The 12698-nt window shown below is 40.1% G+C and overlaps 1 protein-coding gene across 4 annotated transcripts in view; it reads left to right on the plus strand.

Moving 5' to 3' along the window:
- LOC107037417 (calcium-transporting ATPase sarcoplasmic/endoplasmic reticulum type) overlaps window positions 1-12698 on the plus strand; it is a 31596-nt gene that overhangs the window by 4757 nt on the left and 14141 nt on the right. For all 4 annotated transcript variants that reach the window (XM_015255968.1, XM_015255965.1, XM_015255967.1 and 1 more), the window contains exons 2-6: window positions 1485-1689; window positions 7554-7571; window positions 9706-9788; window positions 9893-12130; window positions 12193-12345. In XM_015255968.1, the coding sequence (XP_015111454.1) occupies window positions 1572-1689; window positions 7554-7571; window positions 9706-9788; window positions 9893-12130; window positions 12193-12345 (2610 nt within the window). In that variant the 5' untranslated portion in view covers window positions 1485-1571. The remainder of the gene's footprint in view (window positions 1-1484; window positions 1690-7553; window positions 7572-9705; window positions 9789-9892; window positions 12131-12192; window positions 12346-12698) is intronic.

Below are 12698 nucleotides of genomic sequence, written 5' to 3' on the forward strand. Positions count from 1 at the left end.
TTTTTTTTTTACTTTTGGGGTTTTTCGGGTTTTTGGGGGTTTGAAAATGATTTTTTGGGGGGGATTTTGGGGGTTTTTGGGATGGGAGTCGAAGGGAAATGGTGACTCGACGATTTCCATCGGGTTTTCCACGATTTGGGGAGTGAATTTGGGGTTAGGAGGAGTGAATGAACTTATGTGATGGTTTCTCCACGTTTTCAAGGGGGGGAGAGGGGCGGGGCGACCCCTGGGGGTCACCTAGAGTTGAAGCCAGGTGTTGCCGGGAGTAAACACTTCCAGACGCGTGGATTTTGCTTGGAGTCTCGGATTTTTTCATGAGATTGGGGGATTTTTTTTTCGGTTAATCTAGGGGAGTCAAAGTATTTTTGACTCGTGTGTAAATTCGTTTGCATTTGAATAAAAAATTTTATGTGCGATTTTTCGATCGCTAGACTCTTAAAAATTTTCTAGAGTAAATCTTCCATCGGGGAGTATTCGATTTAGGGGAGCCTAGGCGTGTGAAAATATTTTCAAGTCACGTAAAAACTTTTCTGGGAGACAATAATGTGTATATTTGTTATTTTGACCCCCCTAGACCCTGAAAAATCCCCTAGATTGAATATTCCCCTGGCCAAAATTCGATTTAGGGGAATCTAGGGGTGTAAAATTATTTTTTGGTCATGTCCAAACTCGGTTGCATTTGAAAATAATTTTTATATATTTTTGTTTGCCGCCTAGACCCTTAAAAATCCCCTAGATTAATTGTTCCGTTGGTGAGTAGGAGATTTAGAGGAATCTAGGGGTTGTGAAAATATTTGTAAGTCACGTGCAAATTTTTTTCCATGAGAAAAAAATTTTTACATGTCTTTCGTCGACCCCCTAGTCATGTTCAAACTTTTTTGCACTTGAAAATAATTTTCACTGATGATTATTCGCCCCCTAGACCCTCAAAACTCCCCTAGATTAAATATTCCCCTGGCGAAGACTGGATTTGAGGGAATCTAGGGATGATAAAATATGTTTAAATAATGTGCTTTTTTCCGTGCAAAAAAAATTGGACATTTCTTCCTTCGATCCCCTAGACCCTTGAAAACCCCCTAGATTGAATAGTCCCCTGGTAAATATTCGATTCAGATGGATCTAGGGGTGTCTAATCATTTTTCAGTCATGTATCAACTTGTTTCTCAATTCAAAAAATTTGCAGCCACTAATATTTCACCCCTAGACCCTTAAAAATCCCCTAAATTGAATTTTCCTCATGAAAACTCGATTTTCTCACGAACCACTGGAGCTAAACGGGCGATTTTTTTTTTGATTTTGTGGAAAATTTTGTTGTTTTTGCAATGGCACTGGGTTTAGAATTTTCGCGGTGACGAGGGCTGAGATAATGAGAGATTTCAATCGTTCGATATTGATTTTAGTTGAGGAAATTGGACTTCCCAGATTATAATCTGGCTTTGGGACTTTGAACGATCGCTGATTGGGGTTTTCTTGTCTCATTTCAGGGAGTATTGTTGTGAATGAACCTTTAAAGACTTGTGTGGACGAAACAAGGGATTTATTGTTGGTAAATTAAACCTGAGAATACAATTATGGAGGACGCCCACGCTAAGTCAGTGGACGAGGTGTTGAACTACTTCAATGTTGACTCTGAGAAGGGTTTGTCACCGGATCAAGTCAAGAGGAATCAGGAGAAATATGGTCTCAACGGTAAGTCACCAATTCCAAAGGATTTCCCTTCATTTTACTCAATTCAACCACAAAATTCCGAAACCAAACGTTCTTCATTCAGAAATGGGTCATCTTTGATCGTCAATAGCTCGAGATCGGCTGAGTGAAATTCCATTATTTTTCTTTCATTTTGAAGGTATTTTTTCAGAGTTTAAAATGAGCTCTAATTTTTTCCAATCGCATCGTTGAGTCAGGAGATATTGATGATTGAAGAAAGCTCATTCTAATTTGCCCCTGCCTGAATCAATCTCTGTTTTTCGCAAATATCTCAAGAATCAAGCGAGATACCGAAATTTTTGTAAGGACCTTTTTTGTAGCCCTTGAAATCTCCCACAAAAAAGTTCCTTACAAGTATTTGGCTAGCTCCCTTCGTTTCAGAGATATTGAGCAAAAACCAAAGTTACGCGGTTTTAGATGCATCTTCGTGAAAACAAAACGTCTTTTCCTCATGCAAAAATGATGATTTAATCTCCGGTGTCTCCCATGCTGTTATCTCTCTTGTGATCATAGAATAGGGAAACAAAGTCCATTGCATATTGTTATCAGTCTTTTGGCGCAGCTTTATCTGCACCTTATGTCATCAAAAAACGAGTCAATACTAACGAAGTAGTAATGATCTAAATAAAATGTTTCATTGAGTTATACCTCGAAATCACAAAAAAAGACGACCCATTTTCCCCTGTTATCTCAGCAAAACGGTTTTAGATGTTTAGCGTTGTTTAAGGAACGATTAGGACAGACGGATTCTTTTTTTGAATTCAGTGGGAATTTTTCCTGGCTTTTTGATGTAGTAATTATCGTTGAGCCACTGTTGATAGCTCCCGAGATAATTGGATTATCATGAAGAGACTAATTACTTTGAACTGTCAATAAATTCTTCGCATTCTTATTTAGTGTTGAGTGTCAGAAATATTTAACAGAAAATTTTGGCATTTTTTTCAACTTGTTTTTTACGTGTGAAAAGAGTGGAGATACGAGTCATCATGTTATTTTTACTTTTCGATGATATTTATTATTTATTTAATGTGAGCAATCGAGTGATTTCAATTTCCGTACGATTGATTTAGCGGGAGATGATATCAAATGCATAAAAAAAATTGTTCAAAGGTATGAAAAATAGTGGGAGCAGTTGGGATTTTACGACTCGAGGAAATCCAAAAATAACTACTATCGATAGGAAAAGTGGAGTAAAAATATTTCACGTGTATTTTCGTCGCAGAAGTCAATTGTAATGTTGACAATTGACCCTTCAAGGCTCAACCGACGATCGAATTGAAATAATCCTCAAAATTCAAAAATAATAGGACGGCCTGATGGACGGAGGGGAAAGGGCTGAGGGGATGAATTTTGAATTCCACATTCACGTTACAATTGACTCTCGTGGAGAAAATATACGTCAAGTATTTTTTCACTCACATTTCCCATCGATAAGACTCACTTTTGGATTCTCTCGCCCCGTGAATTCCCAACCACTCCCACAATTTCAGATGTTCTTCAACAATTTTTTTTATCCACTCGATATGATCTTCCGCAGAATCAATCGCATGGAAATTGGAATCACACAATTCCTCACGGCAAATAAATAACAAATATTATTGAAAAGTAGAAATTGCGATGAGTCACAGAAAAAGTGTGACCCACTAGTTTACCGACGTTTCTTCAGTTTCATTAATTCTAATTTCTTGTCCTGGCTCTAGAGCTACCGAAATGCTTCGGCTGTCATATCCCCCACGTCTCCGAGGCGGCCCACAGACCGAATTAGAGCCTCATATTCCGGATATTTTCGTTCTTACCACTAAAATCCCGCATTTATCGCTCACTAGTATTTTCTCATCCACAAAAACCCATTTGCAGAGATGAAAATAAATTCTGAACAGTCATTTTCGTGTCTAATTGAAGAAGATATTGTTTCCCGATTTATTTGCGTTTCCAGTGATTTCATTGCATCCATCGAATTTAAATTCAGACATCGAGTTTGTTTACACAAAACCCCCACAGACTTTCGTCACCCAAATAGGACTGGAATAATTGCAGTCGAGTCATTCGCGTTCGATAAAAACCCTTTGTAGCATCGAGATTATAATAATCCGCGTGTTTATTTGTCGATTTAAATTATCCCTCACGCAATTTACAATTTTAATTTCTATTTTTCATGTCTCAACCTTAAATTCATATATTTTAAATCATCAATTGAATCAAATGACGAATTGAATTACTCAAAATTCATGTAAATTAGACTTTTGAAAAGAATTTCAGCGAAAAACTGTGGAAATTCTTCTGTTCTCATTTTTTTCTCGTTACTTTTACATGAAAGAGTGACTGAGAGCCAATGAACTTTGTAAAAGTGGTTGACTGAAGTTTGTTGTAGCCTCGCGTGTTAAACTTTGCGATTAGAGTTCGTGGGGTCAACGATTCTAGATCACTTCAATCACTCTTTCTTCCCCTTCCATTTATTTTCCACGAGACGGTGAAAATTATGAAAAATATTATGAGTTTTTATTTCTGATGAAAATTTCGCGAATATTTTTTTTTGTCATGCAACGCACATGTGTCGTGGTAGAGCTGATGAGAACGGCTCTTTCGTAAGTGCGGACCGCACACCTGACGTGGACGATAAGTTGGCGCGTAAGCAACCACGTCAGGGCATCGAAGGTTGATTCATTATTAATGAAAGTCGTGAGACACCATTCGCTGTGAATTCCGCTATTTTTCCGTTTAAATGGTCACGTGGCGGCTGAAAACAGTCGTTCCACGTGTGAAATTCATCGGAAGTCTCGGGCAACACTGAGGGGATGTTGAATAATGCTAGGTTGTGATAATTGAGATGGGAAAGAGTAAATAAAATAGAATGATGAAATAGGATGATGAATGAAGCTTCAAAATGGAGCAGTTTTTTTATTTCTCACTATCGGTGTCGATGTCTCGATCTGGTCTGATTAAAAATGATGCGATTTGAATAAATTTGTAGGTTTTTGAAGTTCATAAAAAATGTTGTAAAATGACTTAGGATTTTTTTAATTTCACTCTGCCGATGTAGAGTTATCGATGATTAAAAATTATTGCGCACACTTAAAAGAAGGTTTCGGAGGGGAAAAATATTATTGATTTGTTCTGACTAAAAATGATGCGATTTTAATAAAATTATAGGTTTTTATAATTTATCGAAAAGACTCTAAAATGACGCAGGATTTTTTTAATTTCACTCTGCGGATGTAGAGTTATCGATGATTAAAAATTATTGCGAACGCCTAGAAGAGCTTTCGGAGAGGAAAAATATTCTTGATTTGTTCTGACTGAAAACGATACGATTTGAATAAATTTATAGGTTTTTGGAATTTATGAAAAATGCTTTAAAATGACTCAAGATTTTTTCAATTTCACTCTGCCGATGTAGAGGTATCGATGATTAAAAATTATCGCGCACGCCTAAGAATAAACTTGTTAAACGCAAGAACATTCCCTCAATTGTTTTATTTCTAACGAAATTCGTCATCAATCCCTCCGGAAACAAACTCCGAAGAAATCCAAAAGTCAAGTTTAATCGACGTAACGTCTTCATTACCCCATTCCCTCCCAATCAAAACCCCCCGTTGCATTGGCTGCGCCGCAAGCCGCGTGGGCAGTTTCCATCGCTTTGTGGAGCAACATAAGCCGCCCAAATATTTAGACACGACTCGACACCGATGAATAGCCCCTTTGATACATCCAAAAACCTCACAAATCTTCTCAACAATCCCCTCTTTTCAAAATCGCCCCAGAAACCCAGATAAAAATTCCCAAAAAAAATTACGAATCAATCGTAGAATTCTCACCCCTTCACGCACTAAAAATAAATAAATAAATGAATAAATAAATAAATAAACATATAAATAAATAATCCTCTTCTATTCAACGAAACCCATGCACATAAATTCTAAAATTAACTGTCACATTTTTTTTATTCACGACGAAGATTTGTTACACGTTATAAAAAAAAAAGCTTCACCATGGCTTTGTGTGTCCGTCCTTGCGCTTACGCTCACTGTCGCGTAACAAATCTGTAACATCAGTGTGTGCCTCCCCTCGTACTAGAGCTGATATCGGTGGAAAAACAGTCTTCAGCAATTTTTTTTATCATTTTTTCACACCATTTCCTCTGATTCCCATAAATTCCCAAAATTCCCTAGCTGGCGAGTGGGGGTGGGGGGTTGAAAGTCGTTTCATCGGAAAGGACGGTACATTTGCCGCAAAATCATTAAAAAATCACCCGTTTTGCCCCGGGGGTTCATGTGAAATCGGCGAAAAACGATTTTAATGAAAAAAAAAATTGTTTCTAGGGATTTTTGGAGAACTGGGGGAAATGGGAACTTTTTTTTATTTTGTGGGGAATTTCCCGCGCTGTTCAAGGGCGCCAAGTTTGAATTTTCGAGGGGAGTCAGAGGATTTATAGAAGATTTTGATGTTTTCATGGAGAATGTGTTTTTTTTTAAACTCCAGGGACTGAGTTCAGGGAGAATGAATCGGTTGTCATATGCCGTTGGACATCCCCTGACCCTATCGATCCTCTTATACACCCTTTGACGCATTAAAACACGTGTATACCCCACATACACCATATGCAATCATTATTCATTCAATCGGAGAGGTTGATGTTGGATTAAACGGAAATTTCTTGGTGAGAAAATATGGGTGAATGGGTTTTTCACGTGATGCTGATGGCAGTATTCGTTGTTTCGATTATCGAAATACACGGAGAGAAGAAGTAGGAGAGAAATTACTCGAACAAGTGGTGGGAACTCGATTTCCAGTAAATTTTTCTCCATTGGCCCGGAAAAGTTTACTGAACGCGAGGGCAATTTGTACCGAAACTGTCAAATTTACCCTGCATTTCATCAAAAATTATCCCAGTGAACGTGAATGATTGCTCAATATTGCGTATAATTTTTCTGTAACGGAGAATGATTTTTTACCGAACGCGTTCGGTAAAATTTCACTTCCACTCGTCCCCACGACCTTCAGATGGCTGTAAGAAAAAAAATACCCCACCGGTGTGGGAAATTTTACTGTACAGGAGGATAATTTTTGCATCTATAGGTGTTTTTTTTTACCAAACGAATCGTAAAATATCCTCCACAAACAGGTATTTTTTCATTGAATTACATTTCGCCCCACGATTACCTTTCGTACAGTAAAATTGGCCACGATTTTCTAGGTAATTTAAATCCAACTTTTCTCCCCGTGTAGTATATTTCAGGACGAGTGCCCATGGGGTTTTTTACTCGTGTGGAGTTGGCGTCCGAGCCGAAGGCGAGGGCTTGCCAACCACATGACTAAAAGAACCCCATGACACTATTCGCGAACGATATTTTTCCGTAGTGATTTTCACTTTTACGAGTTTGGGGAAGGGCCAGTGCCAATCCCCGGACGGGAAAAAGTGAAGAGGATGAAAACAATTTTTTGTTAAATAGAAATAATGAAGTGCAATGTACATCCACTCGTCCGCGTATCGCTAATTCATTAGCAAAAAAGCTACAACAGACTAATGAAACGAAATGATTGCTGTGTGCGGTGCATCTTTCAATGGGATTAGAATTTTCTATCGGACGAGGGGTGCTCGATATGCTCCAGACGTCTGAACTGGGTCAACTTAAAGCGAATGATCCTGCAATGAATTGCAATTTCAATAGTTTCCGGCCTGATGATGCATCCAAAACCTTTCATAAACATCACTGTTCTCTGAATTTCATCACCCATGCAATTTTTCACCGATTTGTTGAACATTTTTATTGATTAATCGAGTGACAAGGTAGTTAATTAATCTGTCACATGCACTCATAATTGATTTCAACAACTTTTTGTTACAGAATTGCCAGCCGAAGAGGGTAAGTTAATACCAAAACCAATATTAACGTAAATAAATGTGAGACCTCGATATCTGTCCCCCTTCAGGGTTTTAATAACAGTTTATACCGCGATTCTTGGATGTTGGGGCGTGGAATTAATAATAGAACACTCTCAGGTGCGACGAGAGAACAAGAGGATGATAATGAAGGGGAAACAGAATAGTAGAGACTCATCTGTCTCAATTTCCCCTTGACCGACGTTTCTCAGCTTCTATTCATATTCATTCCATTGTACATAATGTCAAGATGTTTCTCGACTCAATGAATTGTTTATATGCTTGACACTTCGGCTAAATTTTTTTTATGTATTTTAAAATTATGAGGAATTATTGTTTTTATCTCATCAAAAATTCAATTTGAAATACAATTTTTTAAAATAGTTTTTTCCATGGTTGGAGCTTATGGAGAGGTGTTAGGGGGTCTAAATTGACCCCATGAGGATCGGAAATTTTGTATCTAATTGAAAAAAAAATTGTCTATTTTAGTTCAGTGGTTTTCTTAAAAGTTTTTTCACGTGAAATTTTTTTTGAAGAAATCTAGAGAAAGAATGGGGTAAAATGGGCTATTTTTTTTATTCAGTGTTCAATTCCTCGATCTATAGATAGAGTTGTGAAAAAGATGAGAAATTATTTTCTCTTCAACAAAAAAAATCAATGGAAAATCAAAATTTTCAAAAATCAGTTCATAAAATGCACAATTTTTCTTCCTTTCAATTAAATGTCATGAACCTCATAATCAAATTTTATTCGCCAACTAGTGCGCGGTTCAAAAATGTCAGAAGAGCTTAGGTTTCACCCGAGAATTGGATTTATCAATCAATGAACAGTGACACGCGATTTTATCATCTATTTTTAAATGGCTCCCTGTATTTCATTCACTTGAAATCTGCACTATTGAACCTATTGAATGTCCAGGCAATGATAGAAAATTTCATTGACATCTCTGAGGCCGCGGATGGCCCCGAAAAATTCCTCCCGAAGTCGAGGAAAACAAAATGCAATTTTCGAATGATGATTTGTCGATAGCCTCAAATTAATGAAATTGTCGACATCGCGTTGTTGCTGATGACGTCAATCGTACGCAAGGCATTCGCCGTCAAGGCCGGTTGGGACAGCTCTCTTAGTTCGCACACAGACTTAAACGAGAGTTGTTCCGCTATTTTCATCACGCGATAACAAGGACGCAAAATACTTCCGCATCAAATAAATTTACAAGTGGATGGCTATTTTTTTTTTGGTAAATGAGTTGCTGAATGAAATTGCGTGTAATCCGATGGAATGAATTCTGCTATTGAGGGGTAGAAAATGACCCCAGTCTGCAGATCATGATTAATGTCTTAATTTAATGAGGAAGGAAGACAATTCACTCCTGATGTATCCCGTTTTTGATGATTTACTTGAAATGCGGTTGTTTTTTTTTATTCTAAGTGAACATTCAATGATGCGATTTGAACAAATTTGTAGGTTTTTGTAGCTCATAAGAAGAGCTTCAAATTGACTCTAAATTTTTTTAAATTCACTCTGCCGATGCAAAGTTATCACTGATTGAAAATTATAGCACACGTCTTCGAAGTTTTCAGACGGAAAAATTATTCTTTGGTCTGTTCTGACTAAAAATTATGCGATTTGAATAAATTTTTAGGTTTTCGTACCTCATAAGAAGAGCTTCGAATTGACTCTAATTTTTTTTAAATTCACTCTGCCAGCGCCGAGTTATCGACGATGAAAAATTTTCGCGCGCGCCTAAGAAGCTAAGAAGCTATGGACAAGAATACAATTTCTCAATTATTTTATTTTATTTTTATCAAAACCTGTGTTATTTTTTTTTCTATTCTCCGTGAAATCAGCCGAGGTATTATTTTTGACCCCATAATTTTCAAGGGTAAATGCCGCTGTTTATACCTTTCGTGCCCGCCCGAAAAGAATTCTTATTAACGACTGGAAATACCCTAAGTCACCCGGCTCTCGATCCGTTGGCTCGCAGCCAGTCCGGAGGTGCCACATGGCCCGTACCTCGAAAAAAAAAAAACAGATATCGATGATCCACGAGTGACCAATGTGAGCCACATCTACAGTTGACGTGTTATCGGAGAAAAAAAACATTTCTCTTTCAGGAAAATCCATTTGGCAACTCGTACTGGAACAATTCGATGACCTTCTAGTTAAGATTCTCTTATTAGCCGCTATCATATCTTTCGTAAGTATAACTAAAGCCCATAAGTACAACTAAACTCTCCGTCCCCACCCGATCCTCTGAAAAGATTCCAGACTAATGGAAAAAATTCTCGATGACCCCCTCAGGTATTAGCTTTATTTGAAGAGCACGAGGATGCATTCACAGCGTTTGTTGAGCCCTTCGTAATCCTCTTAATTCTAATCGCCAACGCGGTAGTAGGTGTCTGGCAAGAGCGTAACGCCGAATCTGCCATTGAAGCACTGAAAGAATATGAACCCGAAATGGGAAAAGTTGTGCGAAGCGACAAATCGGGTGTCCAAAGGATTCGCGCCAAGGAGATTGTACCCGGTGACATTGTCGAGGTCTCCGTTGGTGACAAAATTCCCGCTGACATTCGTCTTATCAAGATCTACTCCACAACAATAAGAATCGATCAGTCTATCCTTACCGGTGAATCAGTATCGGTCATAAAGCACACAGACCCAGTGCCAGATCCCCGAGCCGTGAACCAAGACAAGAAGAACATTTTGTTCTCCGGTACAAATGTAGCTGCTGGAAAAGCGCGTGGTGTTGTAATGGGTACAGGCTTGAACACAGCCATAGGAAAGATCAGAACTGAGATGTCTGAGACTGAGGAAATTAAGACACCCCTGCAACAGAAACTCGACGAATTCGGTGAACAATTGTCAAAGGTTATCTCGGTGATTTGCGTCGCTGTCTGGGCGATTAACATCGGTCACTTCAACGATCCAGCGCACGGTGGCTCCTGGATCAAGGGAGCTATCTACTACTTCAAGATCGCTGTGGCCCTCGCTGTCGCTGCTATCCCCGAAGGTCTCCCCGCTGTCATCACAACTTGTCTCGCCTTGGGAACCAGAAGAATGGCCAAGAAGAACGCCATCGTGCGCTCTCTGCCGTCAGTCGAGACCCTCGGCTGCACCTCAGTCATCTGCTCCGACAAGACAGGAACCCTCACCACCAACCAGATGTCTGTCTCCCGAATGTTCGTTTTCGACAAGGTCGAGGGCAATGACAGCAGCTTCCACGAGTTCGAGATCACCGGCTCCACCTACGAACCCATTGGCGATGTCTTCCTAAAAGGACAGAAGGTCAAGGGCCAGGAATTCGAGACCCTCCACGAAATCGGAACAATCTGCATCATGTGTAACGACTCAGCAATTGACTTCAACGAGTTCAAACAGGCATTCGAGAAAGTTGGTGAAGCAACTGAGACAGCTCTCATTGTTCTCGCTGAGAAAATCAATCCCTTCGGCTGCTCCAAGACCGGACTAGACCGCCGTGGAGCTGCTATCGTTGTTCGTCAGGATGTCGAGACAAAATGGAAGAAGGAGTTCACCCTTGAGTTCTCACGTGATCGTAAATCAATGTCGTCTTACTGCGTTCCTCTCAAACCCTCGAAACTCGGAACTGGACCCAAATTGTTCGTCAAAGGAGCGCCTGAAGGTGTTCTCGAGAGGTGCACACACGCTCGTGTTGGAACAAGCAAAGTACCCCTGACGTCGACCCTCAAGAACCGAATTTTGGACCTAACCAGGCAGTACGGAACCGGAAGGGACACACTTCGCTGCTTGGCCCTGGCCACCGCCGACCACCCGATGAAGCCCGACGACATGGACCTCGGCGACTCCACCAAATTCTTCACATACGAGAAGGATCTTACGTTCGTGGGAGTTGTTGGTATGCTTGATCCACCCAGGAAGGAAGTTTTCGATTCAATCGTCAGGTGCAGGGCAGCTGGCATCAGGGTTATCGTCATCACTGGTGACAACAAGGCAACTGCTGAAGCCATCTGCAGGCGCATTGGAGTCTTCACTGAGGACGAAGACACCACTGGCAAATCCTACTCAGGAAGGGAATTCGATGATCTACCTCTGTCAGAGCAGCGGGCTGCTTGCGCTCGTGCCAGATTGTTCTCACGCGTCGAGCCCTCTCACAAGTCCAAGATCGTTGAGTTCCTGCAGAGCATGAACGAAATATCCGCCATGACTGGTGACGGTGTCAATGATGCGCCTGCCCTCAAGAAGGCGGAGATTGGTATTGCCATGGGATCTGGCACAGCTGTCGCCAAGTCAGCTTCTGAGATGGTTCTCGCTGATGACAACTTCTCGTCCATCGTCGCTGCTGTTGAGGAGGGCAGGGCTATCTACAATAACATGAAGCAGTTCATTCGCTATCTCATTTCCTCGAACATTGGAGAGGTCGTCAGTATCTTCTTGACAGCTGCACTTGGACTTCCTGAGGCACTCATTCCTGTACAACTGCTGTGGGTCAATCTCGTCACTGATGGTCTTCCTGCTACTGCTCTTGGATTCAATCCACCTGATCTTGATATTATGGACAAGGTAGGGATTATGGGATTTGGGGGTTTGCGGGTGATTATTCAGGTTGTCATTTGGTTTTCTAGCCACCGCGTAAAGCTGATGAGTCGCTGATCTCGGGCTGGCTGTTCTTCCGTTATCTTGCCATTGGTGGGTATGTCGGCGCAGCTACTGTCGGCTCGGCAGCGTGGTGGTTCCTGTATAGTCCGAGTGGACCTCAACTCAACTACTATCAGCTGGTACGTAGTCTTTGTCGAGGGGTGATCACTGAGGGAATGATCATTATTTTTTATCACCAACGACATTGATGACCTTTCATGGTGTCCTTTATCCAGATTCGATATTCCTTTTTTGAATTCATTGTTTATAATGAAGTTATTTCTCTGTGTTATAAAAATCCAAGTCGACTTCTGGGGATAACAATTTGGTAGTTGAAATTAAGACTAAAATTAAGGGTTACAAGGGTCAGATTAAAGGTCACCAAGGTCATTATTATTATTATAACCTTTTTTGTAGAGCGAATTGAGAGCTACGAAAAAGGTCACATCGACAATTCTGGAGATATTCCTTAATTTTGGAGATATTCCTCGAA

The sequence above is a fragment of the Diachasma alloeum genome, unplaced genomic scaffold (assembly GCF_001412515.2).
Source record: "Diachasma alloeum isolate Michigan unplaced genomic scaffold, Dall2.0 Dall_scaffold_00219, whole genome shotgun sequence".
In the NCBI taxonomy this organism is placed as follows: domain Eukaryota; kingdom Metazoa; phylum Arthropoda; class Insecta; order Hymenoptera; family Braconidae; genus Diachasma; species Diachasma alloeum.